We start from the raw sequence: 24,634 nt of genomic DNA on the forward strand, positions 1-24,634 counted from the left end.
CAACATCTCATAGGCATCCACATTCCTTAGTGTACATTAGGGTTCACGTTTGGCTTTGTATATTTTGTAGGTTTGGACAAACGCATGACATGTATTCACCATTCTAGTGTCCATTCGTCCTAGTTTTACTGCCCTACAGTTCCTCTGTATCCCACCTATTCAGCTGACAATGCTAAATGCCAGTGAGGATGAGGAGCAACTGGAACTCTCATGCATTGTTAGTCCATTGCTACTCTGGATTTTAGTCACACATTGATGCCATGTTTACATAAAAAACACTGCATACACTAAGTCCAGTCTCACAGTCTGCTTCTCAGAGACCCCTATTGGTGAAAAGTAGTTTCATTTTTAATGAAAAGTGCATTGTTTTAAACTCAACATGTTTCAAGCCACGTTTATCATCTCATCTCCAAAAATTTTAACCCATTTTTCTTTCTTTATATCTGGGAATAACACCACATCTCTCTTGGTTGGTCTGTATAGAAAACTGAATTTTTAAAAAACTCTTCCACCACATTCAACAGGCATCAGATTTTGTTACTTTTTCAAATGCAGTGTTCCTTTCTGTTTCTATTCCCAAAACTATTTGATAGTTTTCTCACTTGAAATCTGAGAGAATATAAATATGTAGACAGCTTGTCTCCTATTTCCTATTCTGGCCCTTTCTACATATTAATTAGAAGTCAGTTTCTCCATAAGTTTTATGAAGTCAGTTCACTTTAAGAATCTCTAGTGGTTTTGTATTTTGTAAACTCTGAATATATTATTTAGCAGTTCTATGTGTCACGGTCTTTACTCTCTACTTTGCAAATGCCTAGAATTGAGACTTGCAATTGCCACATGATAACAAAAAATATCAATAAAGGAAGTCCAATGTGTTAGACCCCCAAATGTCTAAATTTGAAATAATTAAATGATAATATAAACATTGTCCTCAAACTCATATCTTAAAATGATTAAAGAAGTTAACCTGGTTTATCTATTATTTTATATCACTGATATTACATACTGACAATTGATACTCAAATATTTTAGTAAACTGTAGAGAATGAAAAATGGGATGCTAAGTGATTATAAACTTATTTAATAAAATTCATTGTTTCCTTTTTGAATGCATAACTTTGCAACATTTAAAATGTAATTTACAAAATAACAAGTTAGTGTCAAGATTTCATTTTAAGTAAACATTACATTTTGAAATGCTTAATAGTTTCATTAGTTTTTACAAATCAGGATGCACATACTTTGAGCGTTACTAAGAAAATGCTTCCAGAATTAAGGAAAGCTATTGGCAAGAGAGGCCTCAGAACTATATTCCAGATTCTCACAAAGAATAACTACAAGCATTAGGATACAGAGAATGGTGTTGATCTGAGAAATAACTCTCTGAGAAAATTCTTCTCTATTTCCTATGGGAAGCCATTGTTTCTAATGTCACAAAGCAATATGCTTAAAAATGAGACACTTGAAAAGTTTGTACTTAATTGTAAAAAATCTATACATCATTGAAAATTAGCCCACAACCTTGTCTCAGGTTTGTCTTGTTGAAACATCTGCTCTTCAAAGGTTAATTGAACAATTATGGTTTTTTCACTAAAGGAACAACAAAATTCTACAACTGCCATGATATATGCACAAAAGAAATGTTCTCTCCTTTTTCTGGGAGTCTGCTTCATAGTTCAGTCTAGTTAAGTTGACACATAAAAAAGTGACCAGTGCTGACAAAAATATTTTAGGATCTACAATGTAGTCGGTCTAAGTGGTCATGACTTCACCTAGAGGTCCCTTCTCAAAGCTGAGTAGACCAGGCTTCTAACTGGAGATAACTGGAAGAACCTGAGTGTCTAATAGGGAAGGATGTGAATCCTGCTGTCATCTGGAGTTGAAACCTGTAGAGTTTTGTTACACCACCTGCAGTTCCCCTCAGTGCTTGACAAGGATTCCGCTGATAATAAAGGTGAATGTTTGCAAAGTCTCATGTATTGGGAATTTGGTTGCGGACTTTCCTTCCTTACTTGCTTAATATGTGTAGGTTTACTATTAATATTTTATGTGTCTTCCCTGAAAACAGGGGTCTTAACAGAACCAGGGTTAACACATAAAAACCAGCCTTCTAATGGAACAGTGATTTCAGATTTAGTTATTTGTAATGAAACTTTGAGTGACCAAGAATGTCATGAAAAAATACAAAAATAGATTCTAGCTGCCGATCCCCTGTTGACTACTCTTAGATGACCTGAAGTATGTAGGCAAATAACTCCAACCCCATCAGGAATGATTAACAGGAACAAAAGAAATAAAGAAAACGAAGTTCCTACAGTTAAAACACCTTATGACAATACTTTTTTAATTTATGGAAAACCATGACATCCTTAGAGAGGGATGCCTCTTAAGCCCCTGGATTTAGACCCTCCTTTATCTCCCATGGGATATTTAGATGTAAAATCAGGACATGTTATAATCTGGTTTGAAAGTATACATACAAGAGTGCAAGATATTCCATTTCTTAAAGATGAGGATTTACTAAATGCTGTAAATATTATTGGCCGTCTATCCCCCGGAGAAGAAGTTCCTCAATGTTAAGTTCACACAGTAGAAGATGATGTAATATCATTGTTAGCTTAAACTGTCTAGCACTTATTAACCATGGCAACAGCCACACAACTGACATTTACTCAACCCTGCTGAACTTGCTTTAACCTTTATGATTAGTTAAGCAATATTAATATGTCTTATTGTTTAGTTATAGGTTATCACAAGTAAGCAATTACTAAAAATAATTAAAATACTTCATTGCCTGGTCTAGTAATGATTATACAAGATATTTTTGTTATTTTTCCTTGTGATCTTTTTCTGTTCTGGAAAAACATGTGCAACTGTCAACCTTTTAATGTACAAAAAGCTGGCTGGGAAAAATAAAATTTAGAACTTAGCATCCATTCCTTGAGTTTGTGTTGCTTTGTTCTCCACCTGCCCCACGCCTACTCCATCACCTGTGACCACTAGGACCCCTACTAGGGCTGGACCCCTGCAGAGTTTCAGAGGTCTTTCCAATAGCCTAGAGGTTCCCTAAGAAGGTGGTCTATAGGGGGAAAAAGTTGATATTTGTGCCGGACTACTGCTTGTTTACCACATCCATTCTCCCTTTCTTCTGCAGTGGTATGGCTCCCAAATGTTACCTGAGTCCATGACCACTCAGAATAAAAGCTCCTGGGTTATCGTCAGTTGTGGCCACTATACTAAGTGCTGTCCAATGGGAAGTAGAGGTAGTGTACGCTATTTCTGGGAAGTTGCCCCCCTACTTGGGCTAAACAGTAAAAGGCTTCACGGAGGAGGTGGCATTTGAGGAAATTACTTACGAATTTTTGCTCTTATATAAGTCAGTGTCAAGGCCCAAGTTTCACAAGGAGGCCTGATCATGATGTCTTACTGTGACGTCTTTGTGTGTGTGCACTCTAGTCTCCTATGTTGGACAGGGTCTAGAGCAGCTTCTGGCACACAGCAATCATTCAATAGTACATCGCTATAGTGAAAATATAACACGATGGTAAAGATTAATTAAGTGAAGGATTGAATGAATGAATGAACTCTCCTCTGGGGTGGTGGACCTTGTCTCTTGCTCATCTTGCAATCGTGGTTTGGCTATACCCTGTGCACCACCGGTGGGGCGCTGGTATTCCACGGGCAGGGCTGGGGATCCTGGGACTAAGCCCTGGGGTGGGAATGACGACTCCAAGCGGTAGGGGGCGCCGTCGCGCGGCCGGGCCGGGCCGGGTGGCTACCACAGCCCTGCACAGAACCGCACAGTCGCCTACGCCATGCGCGCGCTGCTGCCGCTGCTGCGCACCGGCCCAGGGTGGCGCGTGGGGGCCCCTGCCGCGGTCCGCCTGCCTCGAGCAGCGAGCGCGGGGAGCGGGCCGCGCCGCGCCATGGCGCTGTACCGCACGGAGGAACGCGGCCAGCCCCACTCGCAGGATTACCGCATCTTCTTCAGTAAGTAGCTCCAAGAGGTCCGCGGCGGGGCGTGCCGGAGGACTGTGGCTGAGTAGTGGAACGGAAGGGGACCCGCGCCGCCCGCGCGGCCTGCCTCCCTCTTTCAGGCCCTCCGCGGTCACCGCGCGGCCCAGGCCACCTTCTTGCACGCGGGAGCCTGCGCTGAGCCTCGGGAGCTGCCAGCGAGGGCCGGCTGACCAAGACCCCAAACGCGGAGCGTGGAGACACCGGGCGGCAGGCGTCCCCAGCACCGAGTCCCCCTCGGCTCAGCCAACCGCCCTCCCCGAGCGCGCGGCCACCCCCGCTGCGGGCAGCGGAAGCCGGGCGGCAGTCCGGGCTCACCCTGCCCAGTAGTGGAAGGAGGCCGAGTCCGCCGGTCAGCTCCCTTCCTGCTTCCCTTCCGATGGCGTAAGAAAGCCCCTCCTTTCGCGCAGTGGAGAGGCAGGCTGAACTCTGGAGAGGCAGGCGTCTTCTCTTAAAAACAAGTCTGTGCTCACCAGTTTGCACCCTGAATGCTATCCACAAGCAAGAGCCTCGCGGGCCTTCTGGGAGGGAGATGGTCCCACTTCCTCTGCAGATCGCACTTGCTCAGAGGGTCGAGCGACTTACGAGCACTGAGCTGGCCAACTAAGACTTTCGGGAAAGGACTCAGGTCTCTGTGACTCATTTTTTCTATGCACCCCATGCTTCACTTTGTACGTTAACTGGAACCGAAAATAGCGACGTCGATTGATTTGTTTTCACACTCGGTTGACTTCAGAGCCCAGAGGGGAGTTGTAAAATCCACCTGGTACCGTCGCGCACCTGTTAGTAGTCGTGGTCCTGGAGTAAACCATAAAGGACTTCTTCACTTTTTAGCTCTGTGTCCCTGACCTCGGGCGAGTTTTTTAATTTGCTAAACCTTGATATTTTCCCCCTCCTCCTCTGTAAAACAGGGCTGCAAACATGTGATTAGTTACAGGGCCTAATATAAATTATTTAATAATCATATCTGTAAGCATTTTAGATACCTGCTATTTATAAATGTTTAAAGTTTTCCTCCCTGAGATTACCGTCTAGGATGTTTCATGAAAGAGACAACAGAGCTTGCCTAAACTCTTCTGATGGCAACTGGTACTAAAATTTGTTTTCTTCAAAATTGGTTGCTATTTTCCTTTATGCTACAAGCTTTCCCCCCATCCTTCTTTGATCAAGACTGATCAGGTCGTGTTAAAAAAAATCCTGAACAAAAAGTCTTTCAATTTTCGAATGGGTTGTGTTCTAAAAAGTGACAGTGTAGTCGGGCACAGTGGCACAGGCCTGTAATCCCAGCAGTTTGGGAGGCCGAGTCAGGGAGATTCAAAGTTCCAAGCCAGCCTCAGCAAATTAGCAAGGCCCTAACCAATTTAGAGTCCCTCTCTCAAAGTAAAAAATAAAATGGGCTAGGAATGTGGCTCAGTGGTTAAATGCCCCTGGGTTCAATCACTGGTACAAAAAAAAAAAAAAAAAAATTACAATGTAATTTTTACTGGAACTAGTTTTCCATAGAAACAGTGCTATGCATTGGCAGGTTTTTAAGCAGATAAAAACTTGTCTACTGCATAATATATGAAAGTATTCTATGTCTGCAGTAAGTATAGTAATTAATGAGAGGCAAAGTAGTTAATATCTATGAAGTATGCTAGATACTGGTAGGCATGGCACAGAGATTTAGTATGGGCTCTGCCCTCAAGAGATTCATAATATCAATGCAACTCAAATGAGAATGTAAAAACACTAAATATATTTTACTTGATTTTTTAAAAATATTTTTAGTTGTCAATGAACCTTTAACTAATTAATTAATATGTGAATTAATTAATTAATTAATTTATATGTGGTGTTGAATATCAAACCCAGAGCTTCACATATGCCAGGCAAGCACTTTATCCACTGAGTCACAACCTCAGCCCCTTGAATCTTGATTGAAGAGAGGGGGAAAAAAGAAAAAAAAAAAGTGTAAAGTGTAGAGAAGTCTGGAGCTCACAGTGCAGGTGACCAAGCACTGGATTTGGACGGAAGAGTTCTAGGCTTTAATTCTGGATTTGCCGTTAACTTGCTGTGGGACAGTTTCTTCAACTATAAGGAAGTATTTTGCCTTGAAGTGATACTCAAGGCCCTTCTTGACACTGCTATTCCTTGAAGGCATTGGATGAATGGTAGAGATCCTAATGGTCTCTACTGGAGCAAGATACCTAACCCTGTATTTTGGAGGCTTTTGGTCTCTTTTTGTAGTTTCTTTAGCTGCAAATGTACCTCAAACTCTTGATTTTTCTGTAACTAGAATTACATAGTTAAATTTTTTTTCATTCAGTCTAGAAAATTGCAGGAAGAAAAAAACAGGTTTTACTGAGGTAAATGAGCAACAATTGGAAGAAAGGGGACTATGGTTTTGGGGAGAGTCCAAATGGTGAGACTGTAATTGGGAAGGTATATTGGGTTGAACAATTCCCGAGCTCACCACCAGATGGCAGCCTTGGCCTAGGACTGACTGGAAAGGGTAGGCCAAAATGATAGGAAGACACTTGCAGGTAAGTGGGTTCAGGGGAAAACAGTGGACAAATTGTTCTTTTTGAAGAGGGTCACAATAACTAGATGGAGGAGTTTGAAGGTTCCCAGCACAGATGGTGTGCTAATGTTTGAGGAGATGGAAATACTAACTGCTCTGATTGATCAATGCATGGATTGTATACATGGATTGAATTATAAAACTCTACCCCAGAAATAAGAACAAATTATATATGTCAATTTTAAAAAAGATGGTTTCAAATTGGATACATAGTACCAGGAGTCTACACCCACCTTCCCAAGTAATTCTGTCTTACTTTAAAGAAAAAAAGTTTTTTCTATATTCCCAGTTATATATCAAGTCTCTGACATATCAGTGTAGTGAGAGAACAGTTTTGAGCTTCCTCTCTGTAAAAGGTTGCTCTTTACTGCCATTAAGAAGAATAAGAATAAATGATAGATACAATTCTTTCTTTAAAAAAAATGGTGTAACTTGGGCTGGGGCTGGGTCTCAGTGGTAGAGCACTTGTCTAACACATGTGAGGCACTGGGTTTGATCCTCAGAACCACATAAAAATAAATAAAGTAAAAGGTATTGTGTCCATCCACGACAAAAAAATTTTTTTTTTAAATTGGTGTAACTTTGTGTAAACAGTATTGAAGTAAGACAGGATGGTACAGAGGAACGAGCATCCTGGATTATTGGGCGGGCCTCCTTGATTCTAACTCTTTTAGTAACCTGGTGCACAGGCCTGATTAACTTTGCCTCTCTCTATCTCATTTTCTTAAACCATGGAATGAGAAGATTAGACTACATTATTTTCCAGTCTATGTTAAATTGAACATAAGCATCTCATTATTAGGATTTCCATTAAACAAAATGTTTCATGGTTTAACAAATTTAGAATACTCACTACTTTATTGATTTCTTGGAGAGTAACAATATGCATGTTAAAGTTCTAGAAAATTCTGACATAAATGTCCCACACTTTTTTTTGTTTTTTTGGGTGCTGGGGATCGAACCAGGGCCTTGTGCTTATAAGGCAAGCACTCTACCAACTGAGCTATCCCCCCAGCTCCAATGTCTCACACTTTTGAACCAGAGTACCTATTTCACAGAACGTTGTTAACATCTTAGTGACCCTACAGTTTCATGGACCTGTTTGGCAAGCACTGCATGGGATGATTTCTGCAACTTCTAGAAGCAAAGGGTTTGTGATAACAGTTCTAGACCCATGGTCAATTAGGTTGTAGTCCTGACTTCACTGCTTGGACAAGTCTTGGCTCAACTACCCACTAGATGGCATTTCATAGCTCCAGTGATCTCCCTTAGCTCAGTTTCTCCATCTGTAAAGTGGGGCTTACACTAATAGTTCTGTAGAATTGCCTTGGTAGTTAAATCAGACTGTGTGTAAAGATGATCAGTGTCTTACATATAGTAGATATTAAATATATGCAATTTCTTTTTCAACTTTAAGACATTAGACAAATCTTATCACTGCATTCTAAGAAGGGTGAAGGGTGAAAGATAATGGAATTTGTGTAAAACTGAATACTTTGAAATTGTTGCATTTTATTAATTCTTTGGTATTTTAATGGGTATCGATCTGAAGTTTTTTGTGTAATCTTTAACTGTAAAACAATGAAATTAGATTTGGATATTGGGACCCAACACCTACCACTGCATGTTAATGTACTTTGATATATTGGATGTTTTGTTTGTTTTGTTGTGTTAATAAACATTTTAGATTTTAAACTTTTCCTAAAGGATAGGAAAAAGCTGTGTTTTTCCACTGAATTTTTGTTACTGTGGAATAGATAACTGGTTTATTTAGAGAAACATTGCTGTGGATAGTTGAAGTTACTTTTATGAAGAATGGGAATGAATTATGTAGTTCTTAATCAGTTTGCTTTATCATTTTTAGTAAGCATGGGCTTGTGTTAAAATTATGGTACGTTTTCTCTAAGTGCATCATTTGAGTAATAGGCGGAATATGACGTTGAATGTGCCATACATTTGAACTTAGTAAAGCTTCCTGTGAATAAGTTCTCGTGACCTTTTAATTTTTAAGTTGACCTTTATAGAACTCAAATTGACATATTGAAAGGTAATGGCTATTGTGTGAATATAGAAAAATTAGATTTATTTTTTGGGTGCCCTCTCTAAAAGAGCTTAGTTTCCTAAATGAAGTGCTGTGAAATGTAAATCTTGTGATCTGTACGGAATACAGGATACATTTTTATTGAAGTTGATTTTTAAACTTCTTTTAATTTCTTGATCTTACAGAAAATAAAACAAAGTTAGCTTTAGTCATACTAAACTAAAGTTTCCAATAAGGATCTCTAAATGGTTTTAGTGTGTAATGATATGTTGGTTGGCAGAAAGGTAGCTATTTGGTGTGTATACGTAGTATTAGATATAGGTTTCAAATTCTGTTCAGTTGTTTGATTTCTAGTATAAAAGTCTATTTATTTTATGTGGTGCTGAGGATCAAACCCCAGTGCCTCACACATTCTAGGCAAGCGCTCTACCACTGAGCCATGATTTCAGCATTGTTTCGTGTGCGTTGATGGACCTGATAGGATTCATTAATTTATGTCTAAGGATAGTCTGTTTGTGACAATAGTGGGCTACCAAGACAAAAGGACATGCAATCATTTATCTCACTCCTAATAAATACGAAAGTGATAGTAAATGAGGATAAGATAGAGTGAGCCTAAAACAACAAAGAAGCAGCCATCAGAGCTTAAGATTTCAAAATATTTTCTAAAAGTTCTTTTGAGATGGAGATATGGTTGCAGTGAAGCAGCATGGAGGAGGTCCCAGCCCCAGCACACGTGCCAAGGTGGGTGTAGTTTAGGAACAAGCTTAACTGCTTTGTAGAATCTCAGAGAGGTCGTGGGTATGCTGATATGGGTAGGATTAAAATGTGCAGCTTCACAGAGCCGGGTTCATTTTAGTTTTATAACAGATAGCACAAAAGTCTGGGACCCGGGGTGCACTTGTTCCTCCTGGGGAAATTGGAAAGTGTTGTGACAGGGAGTAGGACGGCCAGGTGGCCTCACTGCCCCAGCAGAGCTTGCTGCTCCTGTCGCCCCAGTGTAAGAGCCACCTGCTTCCCATTCATCTCTACAGGAGGCAGCCCTTCCACATTTCTTGTCCAAATACACAATTCCTAATGAGTTCTCCGAGCCTGTTATTCTTAAATATGAACTAGATAGCCAATGATACCTCTGTTGGACTTTATCACTACGACTCTGCCAAAATGCTTTTGTGAAAGCCACCAGGACCTCCATGCTGCAAACTTAACAGTCAGTCCTAAGTCCTCATGTGGACCCATTAAGTAGTCTTCAGTCGATCACTTTCTTCTTTGCGACACTTTTTTTCTCTTTATGCCTCTGGGACAGCATTACTCTCAGTTAGGTTATTTGGACAGCTTCTTCACACTCTCCCCTTGATGGACCCTTGTTGTATTTCCTAGACCTTTGAAATGCCCCAGGTATCAATTCTTATACCATTTTTCTGTACTCTTTCTCTGGGACAGGGATTGGCAAACCTGGTAGGTGACGAGATGGGAAATATTTTAGGCTTCTTGAGCCATACAGTCTATGCCACAACTGCTTACATCTCCCAGTTTAGCACACAGCCATAGGCTGTAAATGCATGGGTAGGTTTCATTACAACAAGACTTTCTGTACAAAAATAAAAAGAGGTCAAGGGCTGGATTCTGCCCATTGACCAGGGCTTGCTGACTGTTGGCTGTTGCTGTTGGTGATCCCATTAAGTCCCTTAGTGTTAGGTAACCATCTACAATTCCTAGCTTTGTCCCAGTAACCTCTCTCTCCTTGAACTCACTGTGTACACATTCTTGAACTCTGTGCTTCTACTTAACTGCCTAAGAAGCATGTCAAGGTTAACATGTATAAACTAACTCTGATCTCCCTCCCCTGCCCAATATTGTTTTTCTATCTCCATCAAATTAAAGTAATTAGCTAATTCATCAATGTAAACTTTATCATTTCACTTGGAAGTGAAAACATTCAAAAATCTTTATTCTAGCTATTTCAAAGTATACAATCCTTTATTACTAACCTTGGTCACTCAGCTGTTCAAGAACTTGATCCTCTTATCTAATTGCAGTGTTGTACTATGGGTTTTTTTTTTTTTTTTTTTTTTTTTTTTTTTTTTTTTTTTTAAAGTACTGGGAATGGAACCTAGGGTCTCATGCATTCTGGGCAAGTGGTCTACCACTGAGCTACATCCCCAGCCCCAGTGTTGTACTGCTTGACTAACCTCCTTTCCCCATCCCCCTTGGGAATAATAGCCAGTAACCTAAGAAGCATTCTTGTCACCTCTTATTGCTATCCCACAGCTAGCTCATTACCATATCCTTTTTTTTTTCTGGGTACCATGAGTGATTCCAGGGGTGCTTAACCACTGAGCCACATACCTAGCCCCCTTTTTTGGGGGGTGGGGGGGGGATACCAGGGATTGAACTCTTTCACCCACTGAGCCATGCCCCCAGCCCTAGTTTGTATTTTATTTAGAGACAGGGTCTCACTGAGTTGCTTAGCACCTTGCTTTTGCTGAGGCTGGCTTTGCACTGGCAATCCTCCTGCCTCAGCCTCCCAAGCCGCTGGGATTACAGGCTGTGCCCTGCACATGGCCAGCACATCCTTTAGAAATGTGTTCAGAAGAAAGTTCTTCCTCCCTGCTTCATCCACGTCTCCATCTTCAGTTCTACAATGGCAGTACCCTCCTGATTCTTCACCCTTAGTCTGCTTTCCTTGCAGTGGTCACACTGATCCTTTTTCAGTGTCCAGACTCTGCTCAGAATCCTCGTGGCTTTCTATTTCATGCAAAAATAAGTAAATAAATAAATTTGAAATCTACTGGTACATAAGCTTCAGTGTGATCGAATCCTGGTCCTCCTCTGCTTTCATTGCGTGCCTCGCTTCCCTTTGATGGTCACCTTCCTGCCATCCAGACCTCCTTGCTGTTTCTCAGATGAGCCTGAGAAGTGCTCTCTCCTCAGCACCTGCCTCTCTATGCCTTCAGCGCTCCTCCCTCAATGTCTGCTTCACCCACCCCCTCACTCCATCCAAGTCCGTGCTGAAGTGTTACCCATCAGAAAGATCTTCTTGACCATGAAACATCACTTCTTCCTTTAGTCATTCTATATGTGCCTTGGTTTATTTTCCTTTAGAATGCTTATCACACCTGCTATAGTATATACATATTCATTACTTCCGTTCTCCCGCTAGAATGCAAGTTCCCTAACAGGACATTGGAATTTGTATTCCTGCTACATAGAATAGTGCTTGGCACAGAATATGTATTCAGTAAATATTTACCAAATGAATTAATTTAAGGAAAACTTGCAAAATAAATAGGAAAAATAGAAAGCAGAAAGAGAAGAACTTGAATTTGAAGTTAATGGGTGTTCTCTGAAATTTTTAAAGGCTAAAGCACCCATGCAAAAAGATGAGGAGGAGATGAAGAGATAGCCAAATGTGCTCTTGGAAACTAAAATATGATAGTTAAAAAAATAAAAATAAAACCTCAACAGAAGGCACAGTGAACTGAATTATGTTGTGTTGTTTAAGCTACAGAATGTGTGGTAAATTCTCATAGCAGCCTAAGAAACTAATACAGATGAATTAGAAGAAAAAGTAAAATATATATATATATATATATATATATATATATATATATCAGAAAGTAGAACAAAATATCAGAAATAGCAAAAGGAGATAAAAGGGAGAGACAGAAATTCTAGGATGTCTATCATATGACTAATGTGAGTTTTAGAAGGAAAGAACAGATCCAATGGAGAGGGTTTTATCAAAGGGATAATAGGTGAGAGTTAAGAATCAAAGGACCCAAGTGTCAACTCCCAGTCACTTTGTTGTGCAATCTCAGAAAATGGAGAAGATCCAGAAAGTGAATGGGGGGCTGGCAGTTTGAGGGAGAGCAGGCAACTTGCTAAGGGATGAGACTCAAACTGGCATCTGACTTATGGCACCATGAGTGCTTAAAGACCATGGGGATAATGCTTTCAAAACATTGAGAGAACATAATTTTCTCCTAAAATTCCCTACCCAACCAGCCATCAATCTGGGGTAAGGACCAAATAATGATATTTCACACAGTTGAGGACTTGAGAAATCTGCCTCATGTGCAGTTGTTCTTAGAGAACACGTGTTAGGGATATGCTCCTGAAAAACAAAGAAGTAAACCAAAAGAGATGACCGCATGGGACCCAGAAAACAGAAAGTCTTAGGATGCCAAGAAAGCATCCAGTCCAGATGACAGCAAGAGAGGATTCCAATTTTGATGGTATCCGTGAGGTATTGGAATAATTTGTAGACATGATTGTGACAGATAATTCAAGAAAGGTAATTAGAAGCATAAGAAAAAATAGAAGTCGAACAAGAAAGGAAACTTAAATTATAACATTCTATTTGCCAAAAATCAACACATGGACAGAGCTTCTCAAACTTGCCTGAGTGTAAGTTTTAATGAGTTCTCATCCTTCCTTAGGGAAATGACTAAGTGCGCTGAGAGGACTCCTTTGTGTTTAAGCTTATTTAAAACACCTGTGTCAGTGTATATTACTTAATGGAAGAAACCATTGAGAAAATAAAGCTTTAGAGAAATTGAGTGACTTACAGGAATATTACCCATTAAAGCATTAGCCTTACCTGAGATCTAAGGATATATTTAATTTTTCCAGAAATATTTTATTCTTTTTAATTCATTATTATTTATGAATAATACTATTTCACGATCCAAATCACTTCTAATCCATGTGGTTATTTAAGTCTACACACTAACAGTTTGTTCACTCATTTGATAATTAATCACTGCCTAATGACCATTCAAAAATTGGTAATGTTATTTATTTGGTTCTTGTGTTGATCTTAGATAACTTTGAAAATCAAGAAAATGAGTTGAAATCTGATGTAGGATGCATAGGGAAATTTTTGTTTTGTTTTTAAGGTATATCCTTTTAACTCATGAAAAAAGGCTTGTAGATTATAGCCAGAGTTTTATAGGCTTTACTATTTGTGTGCTTTGCTTCAACTTTATCTCTACCTTATGTACACGTTCTTGTTGTCAGGGTGGGAAAAGAAATATTAACAGTTTGGAGGGGAAAAAATGAAATAGTAATGGAAACATTTATTCAACAAATCCTCTCTGGGCAGATATTTTTTTGAATGTCAACTTAAGTGCTGGGGATCCAGAGATTACTAAAAGAAAGTATAACAGAACAAAAGAAAACTGCATAAAGAGGTAGCAGGACAGAATTAAAAACTACATGGACTTAGGAAATTATTAAGTGAAAATTTTGTACAGTTGTATCAAGCCTAGCTTTTAGAAACAGATATTGTTCAGTACAACTGCATATTGGGTCATTGCATTTGTTTAAATAATATATAGTTTAAAAGTATTTTAATTTTTTTTTCAGTTTTAATTCACTTTATTATTTTTTTTTATAAAAACTCTTATGTTGTAGCCACAGCTGGAGCCTGGGTCCTCCGTACAGAGACTGTGGTGTGGGTTTTCACAAGATGGTCAGTGAATTCCTGATAGGGAGACTTGGTGAACACAGTTTCTTTCCAGAGATCGGGAGTCAAATAGCTGTATGTCTTGGAGATGGCATCAAAGGTAGCCTTAGCGAAATTGCCCAAGGTGGCAGTGCAGCCCCTGGCAGAAGTATTGCAGTCATCAATACCAGCCATCAGCAGTAGCTTCTTGGGCACAAGGGCTGAGACAATGCCAGTACCTCTGGGGGCAGGGATGAGCCGCACCAGCACAGAACCACAACGTCCAGTCACCTTGCAAGGGACAGTGTGAGGCTTCCAATCTTGTTCCCCCAGTAGCCTCGCAGCAGAGGAACAATGGAGAGCTTGGCCAGGATGATGGCCCCTCGGATAGCAGTGGCTACCTCCTTGGAGCACTTTGCTTCCAGTCCAACATGACCATTGTAGTCCCCGACAGCTACAAATCCCTTAAACCTGGTCCGCTGGCCAGCACGAGTCTGCTTTTGTACAGGCATGAGCTTCAAAACCTCATCCTTGAGTGACGCCCCTGGAAGAAGTCGATGATCTCAGACTCCTTGATAGGCAAAGAGAAGGGTAGAGCTCCTCCAAGGACTTGATCTTCATGTCCTTGACCAGGCTGCCCAGCTTGGTGACCAGGATCCATTCCTTGTCTTTGGCCTTGCCTCTGTGAGCGCCCTGGCCCCGGCCCCACCCCGTCCCTGGCCTTGGCCTGGGCAGCAACCTCACAGACCGCTGCCAACCCTCAGCGGAAGCTGCCGGGGCCCCCGAGCCCTGCAGCTGCACTGGTGTCATCCGCTATTTGGTGTTTTCCCAGAGAAGAAGCTAAAAGTATTTTAAATACATATTTCAGTATATAACTTTATTTTATTCTTTTTTATCATTGTAAACAAATGGGATACATTTTGATTCTCTGTACATGGAGTAAAGGCATACCATTTGTGTAATCATAAATTTACATAGGGTAATGTTGTTTGATTCATTCTGTTATTTTTTCCCTTCCCCCCGCCTCTCCCACCCCTCTTTTCCCTCTATACAGTCCTTCCTCCATTCTTGCCCCCCTCCCTAATCCTAACCCTAACCCTAACACTAACTCCTCCCACCCCCCATTATGTGTCATTATCCACTTATCAGAGAGATCATTCCACCTTTGGTTTTTTGAGATTGGCTTATCTCACTTAGCATGATATTCTCCAATTTCATCCATTTGTCTGCAAATGCCATAATTTTATTATTCTTTATGGCTGAGTAATATTCTATTGTGTGTATATATATATATACACACCCCACAGTTTCTTTATCCATTCATCAATTGAAGGACATCTAGGTTGGTTCCATAATCTGGCTATTGTGAATTGAGCAACTATGAACATTGATGTGGCTGTATCTCTGTAGTATGCTGATTTTAAGTCCTTTGGGTATAGGCCAAGGAGTGGAATAGCTGGGTCAAATGGTGGGTCCATTCCAAGTTTTCTAAGGAATCTCCACACTGCTTTCCAGAGTAGCTGCACTAATTTGCAGCCCCACCAACAATGTATGAGTGTACCTTTCTCCCCACATCCTCGCCAACACCTGTTGTTGCTTGTGTTCTTGATAATCGCCATTCTAATTGGGGTGAGGTGGAATCTTAGGGTGGTTTTGATTTGCATTATAACTTATAAGGTAGTTCTTATTACTGAAGTTTGTTTTTATTTTAAGCTTAACATTAACATCCTTACCACTTTGAGTGGAAACAAATGATTTGTTTCTTTCCATAGAGTGGAAGCGTTGGATCTTTTTTTCTTATGCATTATAGGTGAAAATTGGGAATTCTATGATTAGATTTCTCCTAGGGAAATTGATATCAGTTTTAGTATAGTTCACTTAGTAATCAGTCTCTTTTCAAAAGTGAAATTTTTTTCATAGTTTGGATTTTAATTTTTGTAGGTGTTTTCTGTTTTGGGGGTTTTAAGTCATAGGGATAAGTAAATGATTTAACAAACCAGTATTATTTAGTTGGTATATATTTTTCTTTGGTCCTCAAATAGGAACAAGTTTTAAAAGTTCAATTAAACTTTAAATTGGGAGCTAACCTTACCTTTGAAAAGGTGGGTAAATTTTAAAGTGGATGAGGATATTATTGCTATAAAGAACAGTGTGTCCCTTGATTTAATTCTGTTTTTCGTTCTTTCCTTTACAGAGAATGTAGCTGGTCACTACATTTCCCCCTTTCATGATATTCCTCTAAAGGTGGATTCTAAAGAGGTATTATTTTAATTTGTCTTGGGGGTGAGTAGGTAGTTTGTATTGCCATAAAATAATTTTTTTGGAAGCACCTTGAAAAAAGAATGTGGTTGGTGATCAGGAGGAGAAACTGAGGAGTCATAACAGGATTGCAAGTCTCCTTCATGAATTAAAATCTGCATAAGGATAGTGTTCCTCCAGGAAGGATCGGGAGAAAGGGATATGAGTGGTTTACACAACTTAAGAAATTTGATAGGACATGAAGATTAAAGGTAATAACTTAGGAAATTAACAAGAGACTTATAGTAATAATAATAATGGAGTTAAATTTTTGGATTATTTCAGTTTGCTAACCACTATATGGACATATGATATTTTATTTAATCCTTACTAGTTGCTCTTATTTTCTTCAAGATGTTAAGGCTACAGGCATTTTATCGACTTGTCTAATATCACACAGATAATAAGTGCCAGAGCCAAGTTTTAAACTGGCACAGAGCTCATACTTCTTGACTGCTCTGAAATAAGAGCTAGAAAAATAAGTCTGGGGATGAGGGGGATGGCAATGGTAGTGTTTGAATAGAACCTAGACAGTTGACAATTGTATGGGTATAAAGGATGTTTGTTGAGTAAGAATAGGAAGACCCTATTGTAGGAAGAACTGACAGGGCCTCAAAAATATTTGTTGGGGTATTTTGAGGTCCCTCCTGATTGGTTGGTATGGTGACATATTTGGTAGGAGATATTAATGGTCATCATTAAGTTGTAATTTATTGACTTAAAATCCAAGTAGTCAATGACCATATTCACTAAGGGGTCACAGTTGCTGAGTGGATAAGCAGTGCTATATTCCAGGTTGACAATGTATGGGGCTGGTTGATGGGGTTGGCTTTTCTAGGATGATGGAGAGCTCTGTATAAGGGCAGAAGCTCCTGAAGATGTGAGGAGGCCACTTTAGATGGAGGATGGTTTGACCTTTTGGGTATTACTCACCTCAGAGGTTGAATATCACACATGATACTGAAGCTGTGAAATATTGAAGTGGGGTCAGTACGTAGTACCAAACTGTCATTAATAGTGGCAATAGGGACAGTGGTAGGATCTATTAAGTGCTTGTGGTGCTTAGCCAGGCTCTGTGCACAGCGCTCAACTTACATTATCTCAATCCTTTTGGAACCACTGTGATTTCCTTTATTTTGTTAATGACATTAAACACCTTTCATGGTTGCAATTACAGACCAGTTGTGGAGGTGGGGTTGAATTTAGTTGCTTTAATTCCAGAACTGTTTCCCTTCTCTCATGCAACATCTTGAGTTTATTACTCTGTTTCTACAGGACAAGGGCTCACATAATCTGGGGAGAGAAGGAAACCAGAGATGGCAGAAATAACTCAGTGTTTCTCTGTGTGTACATGTCCATGTGTTTTGTTTCATTTTGTTTTGTTTTAGTCAGGGAACTATTAAACCTGAATTTTTCCTGTCTCCCAACACCTCTCCTTGCTTTGGCTAAAGCATTCATGCATTTGTTATTCATTCAATAAATAATCATTGCATGTTTATTATGAGGCAGACACTATTTCAGGGACTGGTTGTGCAGTGGAGGTGTATAAGTGTCATTCACACTCAGTTGGAGGAGACAGACAATCCATCAATCAGATAATAAGTTCTAAAAGGGAAGTGTAGGACAGAGTGACTAGCAGGCAGTGTTGTCGGTCATACCATAGTGAGTCTAGGTACCTTATAATAACACCATAATAATGGGAAGTCATGTAGTAGGTAGAGCTATAAGTAGAAGAAAGGGAGATAGAAACATCTTGGTGGGCACAGTATTCTAAAGGGAATGGATTTGGGGGAATGTGAGATTCAGGATTGGGCAAAATTGAGGATAGGCCAGGACAAAATATAACAGGATATATGGTGGTTATATAAATAGGTGTCCCTAATTTTCAGCCACTGATGATTGGAATTTTTTCACCTTATACTTTGGGATATAGAGTTGTAGTAATAGAAATAATGTTTCAAGGCTGACCTGGAGTAATTATTTTTCTGTTTGTTTTCTTCATTAGTAGTCGTTTTGGCATGTAAATGTTACGTATACTGGGTGAGCATTTGTGAATGGCATAATTTTCCTTCCCAACACACCACGTAGTCTGGCTTAATTTAAAAGTGCTTAGTGGAGGCGTAATAATCACACCTTGGTAGAATTCACAGGCAGGAGGTGCAGCGAGTACTTTCATGGCTTGTTAGTCATGCTCCCTGGAGTTTCATTTCAATAATGAAATGACTGTTTTAAGCGTAATCACTGGAAACTGCCAGTCTTTCCTTAAAGACTGAACAGAGCCTTTGCTTATTTTATAAAACCTTGGAAAATATACTTGAAAAAGATTTAGCTTTTCTGATAATTTATTTTGCAAAACACTTTGATGCTCTGTTCACCAGAGATGCTAATACTGAAGGAAAAACCATGTGGGCACTTGGTAGGTTCTCTGTTGAGTCTGATTTCTGGACAGCCTCTGTAATAGAATGGATATATAATAAGCATACTTTTATTGCTGTTCGGTGCATCTGTGTTTTGTGAAATATTACAATCATAAGTACATCTTTTCTTTTATAGGAAAATGACATTCCTACAAAGAAAGCGCGAAATGATGAATATGAGGTATATAATGAAAGTTTTTATTTCTGAGAATCACTTTTCACTGTCTGTTAAAGACCTTGATGATCATTTGCATGTGCGAAAGTGCTTCTAAATTTTTTTCCCTGCAAGACTTTCATATGCATTCTGATTTTTGTTTGCTTGTTTGTTTGTTTTTCCTAATCTCTCTTTAAGGCAGCCAGGGCAGAAAGCACCATTTAATCTTTTTTATTGTGGTTAAATATTCATAACATAAAATTTGCCATTTTAGACTTTTAAAAGTGTGCAGGTGAGTGCCATGAAGTACTTTCACAATGTTGCGCAGTCATCACGCTGTCTGTTCATCCCAAAGTGAAACTCGGGTCCATCGAGCAGTAGGTCCCCATTTCTTCAACCCCTGGTAACGACTCCCGTCTCCGAATTTGTCTTTCCTAGGTACTTCATTACCCTTTCATCTTTTAAGTAAAAAAACTTGAGAATCAAAAAAACATGAACCCACATTTTAGTAGCAAATTATCCTAGGAGATGATCTAAAGTAAATATATCTCATGAAAATCAGTCTATTTTTTTTAATTATAATAAAGAAGATAGTGGAGAGCATATTTCAGAATTGAGGAACTTGTCTTTTTGGAATAGAAGAGAATAAAAAGTTATACCAACTATAGGCCAAAATAAATATATTCCAAATATATCTTTTAACTATGTGACTGTCAAACCTTTTATAGTCATTCACATAGGACCAGAACATTTGATTGACATCTTTCCCTATCTCCTACTCTGGGTGCCCTTTTATCCTGCTGATGCCAGTCGGCTTTTCCTACCACTTTCTACTTTTATGCCCTTATTTCCATATATTCTCTATCCTTACTGAAACTTTTGACCCTGGTGTTTGAATGCATTTCCATACATATCTCTGGGGGCTGTTTCATTCCCATGACCTTTGCTTACCATTCCTCTCTGCTTTTCCTAAATCTGAGTTTGTCAAATGGCCCTTAACCATCTACACTGGAACCACTTAGAGCACTTTTTAGAAATTCACATTCCAGTCCCCACCCCATCCCATATATGCTAAATCAGAGTCTCTGCTTGGTGGGCCCTGGACAATCTATATGCTTAGCAGATATTTCATGTATGTCCTAAACGTGGAGTTTGAGAACTATTGCTCTAGATGTTGGGCAAACAGACTCAGGGACTCAAGACCGTTCCTAGCAAGTTGTTTCAATGGTAAAAGTGTATTCTGTGTTCAGACAATCAAATTAAAAATTCTTACCCTGTGGTCCCTGTGTTGGAGACCATCTGATATATGTGTTTATTTGAAAGGCAGAGAGAGGAAGGAAGACTGACTCCTCCCGCCCCCACCGGCTTTTCTGCAAGTACAGAAAATGTAGTGACTCCTTTTTCTTACATTACTTTTTCTTTTTTATTTCTGCAACAAAAATACAAGGAGAAAAATGGAGAAAAAGAAAAGGGCTGAAGGAGAAGTTAAATGTCCCTGCCATATGCACCGCTTTCTGATTTGATTTGAGTCCCTTTTATCTTTTTGGTTTTCTAATAAATTCTGGCAGACCATTGTCAGTTTATAATTAACACTAATCTTAGGAAAACCAGACTAACATTGGCTTTAAAAAATTACAGGCCAAATGCATTTTAGCTGTAGAGAAGAAAGGCAGGCTAGAAATGAGCCCACAGTGATCAGGAGAAAATGATGAAGGAGAGTGTGGCTTTCGGGCTTAAAATTCAAACCTATTCTTCATCTATTGTTCTTTTGGCCTAATTCAAGTCTGTGAGTGGTTTGGTAGGTGTCATTGTGTAAAACGATTGTCACTAGCATGGTCTCCTGTCATCTCTGAGGACTCATCCACATGCATTTGTCCTCTTATAGCCAGGCTTTCAGGGATGAATAAATTATGTGAACATCTGCCATTGACTTTGGTTCTTTTCAACAGCGTCTTCAGACATATTTAAACAGGTGCAGGGGTACCTCATGAAAGAGCATAGAAAATGACACATACCAGCAGGACTGTGTGTAAGGTTGCTAGGATAGGTATGAGCCTGACTTCTGAGGAGCACTGTTGAGCATTCATTTTCAGCTTTGTTTACCTCGTTATGGGTTTGCAGTTTTGCCATTTGTGACATTTAGTCTTATCTAGAAAAACTTGATAAAACCAACATTACTCTTTTTACATATTTTTTTAGATGTTGATGGACCTTTATTTCATTTATTTATTCATATGCACTTCTGAGACTTGAACCCAGTGCCTCACACATTCTAGGCAAGTGCTCTATCATTGAGCCACCACCCCACCCCCCAACATTACTTTGTGGCTCAATATATATTTACATTTAATTGTGAAAATGACATTCTTTGAATTAATAGCTTTTTTGTCTTTCACTAAGAAACCCCCAGGATCTTGTTTAGCAATGCTTTAAGCCAACCCTGGCTGAATATCAAAATGGCTTGGAAATTTTTAAAATAAGCAGTACCCTGACTCCACCCCAGCCCAATTGAATTCAAATAGGTGGGCAGTGGGTTCACAATTGTTTAAAACTCACCTGGTAATTTTCATGTGTGGCATGATTAAGCATATTAAATTATTTAGATGTTTAGTGGTAAAGAACTTTTTTTTGGTTTATTTCTATCTGCTGTGAACCGATGTTTTTTTCAAAAAAATATAATCTAAATGAGGAATTAGAAAAGTGTAATTCAAGTTCTAATTTTTAAATTATTTTTAGATATACATGACAGTAGAGTATACATTGATATATTACACAATGTGGAATATAACTTAATTTAATTAGGATCCCATTCTTGTGGTTGTACATGATATGGAGTTTCACTGGTTGTATATTCATATATGAACATAGGAAAGTTATGTTCTGTTCATTCTACTGTTTTCCTATTTCCATTCTCCTTCCCTTCCCTTTGTCTAATACAAAGTACTTCTATTCTTCCCACCCGTGCCCCTTGTTGTGAGTTAGCATCCACATATCAGAGAGAACATTCGGTCTTTGGTTTTGGGGGGGTTGCTTGTTTCACATAGCATGATATTCTCTAGTTCCATCCACTTACTGGCAAATACTATAATTTCATTCTTCTTTATGGCTGAGTAATATTCCATTGTGTGTATATATATCACATTTTCTTTATCCATTCATTTGTTGAAGGCCACCTTGTTGGTTTCATAGCTTAGCTATTGTGAAATGAGTTGCTATAAATATTGATGTGGCTGTGTCACTGTAGCATGCTGATTTTAAGTCCTTTGTGTATAAACTGAAGAGTGGGATAACGGTTGAAATGGTGGTTCCATTCCAAGTTTTCTGAAGAATCTCCATGCTGCTTTCCAGAGTGGATGCACCATTTGCAGTTCCACCAGCAACATATGAGCATACATTTTCCACCACATCCTCACCAACATTTATCATCATCAGGTTCTAATTTTTGATGATTAGATTCAACAGACATGAAAATTACTGTCCGTTTACTACAGATGTTTTTAAATGAATCAAATACCAACCCATTTGCAGACTGGCCCTGATACAGGGCCACTCTTGGAGCAGCACTGTTTCAAACTGTGTCTTCTTTACAATCACTCATTGATTACAGATATCAAAATGGCAGGCAAATCACCTTGAACCTTAGGACTTTCTCTTTGTAAGGCAAGTTGTGGGAAATTGTTTTTACTGAGTATTCTCCTTGGTTTAAGAATCCTACAAAGTTCAGTTGTAAGAAAAGAAGACATAGTTCTTTTGTAACTTTAGGGAGTCTGATATTGCTAGCTAGCTAAGCCTACTAAGCTTAGAAAGGCACGCCTAACTCTTTGTGAACTTTCTAACTACCTATACTGACATCCTTAATTTTATATTATGATTGTAACTTAGTATAAATATTCTTTTATAATTTTCAAATATAATAATTTTCTGTGGACTTTCTTATAAGTGATTGATCTCCTTAACAGTCTTGTGCTGAGTGGAACAGAGATGAGAAGTGTGTGAGACTGAATGTATATCTGAGGGACCCAGTCTCTCTCTCCATTTTACCTGCAAAATGAAAATCAAAGCACATTTCTCGACTCCCTTCTAGTTCTGCTATTCCCCTGCAAAGGTTACTTCCTGTCATGTGGTAATGTCAAACACTGCAGTAGGGGTCAGATGATGAAGGATTTAATTCTGCTGTGTGTTAGACAACTTCTCCAACTTTTAGAAGAAATTTAAAGCATAAGTAAATGAATAATGCAGACACTGAGCATTTTTTGTGGGATAAAAACCTAAAACATATTTTAAAGTCTGATTTTCATTTAGCAAAAGTTTCTTCCAATGAAAAAATAAGAGATCAGTAAAAACTTTTATGTTCTATTTATTTTTCTCTCTCTTTTTTTTAACTACAGAATCTGTTTAATATGGTTGTAGAAATACCTCGGTGGACAAACGCTAAAATGGAGGTATGGATATATTATTCTCTTAAGTAAAATCAAAATGCTAACTTAACAATGATCTACATTGTTTTTAACTGCTTGGCATAATATTTTGAATCAGATGATTGACAGACTTCTTTATAATGAACACAATTAGAAATATTGTTATGCATTTAAACTTAAATTTCAAAAAGGAAAAGTATTCAAAGCTGAGAATACACTTTACATAGAGTGTATTTAAATTTTTTCAATTTTGTCTGCATGGTTTGTTAAATGCATACATTTCTTTGACAAGATGGCAGATCTTTCCTGCATCTTCACGGTTTCCTTAAATAGATTTTTGAGATGTATTTAGTTCATTGACACAAGTGAAGCATTATTTAAAATTAATGACAGTTTTAATTTCTGAGAACTTAATTCTCCTTTAGGTTTTTACCCTGCCTATAATGAAGTTGTTTTCCTGACTAATTTAAGTTATGAACGTTATCTAACAGCCTTTATTGTTCACTCGGTTAGCTTATTAAAAAATTATTTAAATTTCTGTTGGCTTAGGAGCCTGAAGCAGGAGGATCACAAGTTCAAAGCCAGCCTCAGCAACTTAGTGAGGCCCTCAGCAACTGAGCACGACCCTGTCTCAAAAAAATAAAAAGGGGGACAGGGAGTATGAAAAATGGTGGAATGAGACAGTCGACATTACCTTATGTACATGTATGATTACATGAATGGTACGAATCTACATTGTGTACAACCATAGAAATGAAATGATGTACCCCATTTGTGTACAATGAATCAAAATGCAGTCTGTAAAAAATTTAAAATAAATACATAAATAATCTAATAATAAATAAATAGGGCTGGGATGTGACACACACACAAAATAATAATAATAGTAATCTTTTCCATGAGATATGAATCTATCAAGAATCTCTTGCTTTTCAGTGTTTTATGTTCTTTCTTCAGTTAGATTAGATCCTGTTTCTGAGCAAAATTTAATTTGCAGCCCTTAGTTAATTTAGTTAATTAAGACTTCTATAACTTGGGATGTGATTGCAAGTGGTATTTGAAGTGCTTAAATTAGGCATTGTTATGTAGTTGTAGTTGTATAGTTTTTTTGAATCTATATTTGGGGAAATATCAGTTATTTTTGTTAACATTTTAATAGAAAGGAAAGGTGTTCAAGTCTTCTTTTTGTCTTGTTTGAAGTATAATGTTTTCATCATTCTTGCTAGACTCCTCAAATAGAGGACCAAGGATGTGTGAGATTCCACCTATGTTAAGTT

The 24,634-nt window shown here is 38.7% G+C and overlaps 1 protein-coding gene and 1 pseudogene across 4 annotated transcripts in view; one reads left to right on the top strand and one right to left on the bottom strand.

Moving 5' to 3' along the window:
• Window positions 1-3,708: 3,708 nt before the first annotated feature.
• Window positions 3,709-24,634, top strand: part of PPA2 (inorganic pyrophosphatase 2) — an 84,817-nt gene continuing 63,891 nt past the window's right edge. Inside the window, exons 1-4 of one of the 3 annotated variants that reach the window (XM_079154705.1) lie at window positions 3,740-3,993; window positions 16,265-16,329; window positions 18,922-18,966; window positions 23,328-23,381. In XM_079154705.1, the coding sequence (XP_079010831.1) occupies window positions 3,819-3,993; window positions 16,265-16,329; window positions 18,922-18,966; window positions 23,328-23,381 (339 nt within the window). In that variant the 5' untranslated portion in view covers window positions 3,740-3,818. Of the gene's footprint in view, window positions 3,994-16,264; window positions 16,330-18,921; window positions 18,967-23,327; window positions 23,382-24,634 lie in introns of all 3 variants that reach the window. The other 2 variants (XM_079154706.1, XM_079154704.1) reach the window with 2 other exon arrangements.
• On the bottom strand, window positions 10,712-14,880 carry LOC306669248 (small ribosomal subunit protein uS5-like; annotated as a pseudogene). The gene has a single exon. The product of its transcript is annotated as a small ribosomal subunit protein uS5-like (transcript).

This window comes from Sciurus vulgaris, assembly GCF_902686455.1.
Source record: "Sciurus vulgaris genome assembly, chromosome: 9".
Taxonomy (NCBI): Eukaryota; Metazoa; Chordata; class Mammalia; order Rodentia; family Sciuridae; genus Sciurus; species Sciurus vulgaris.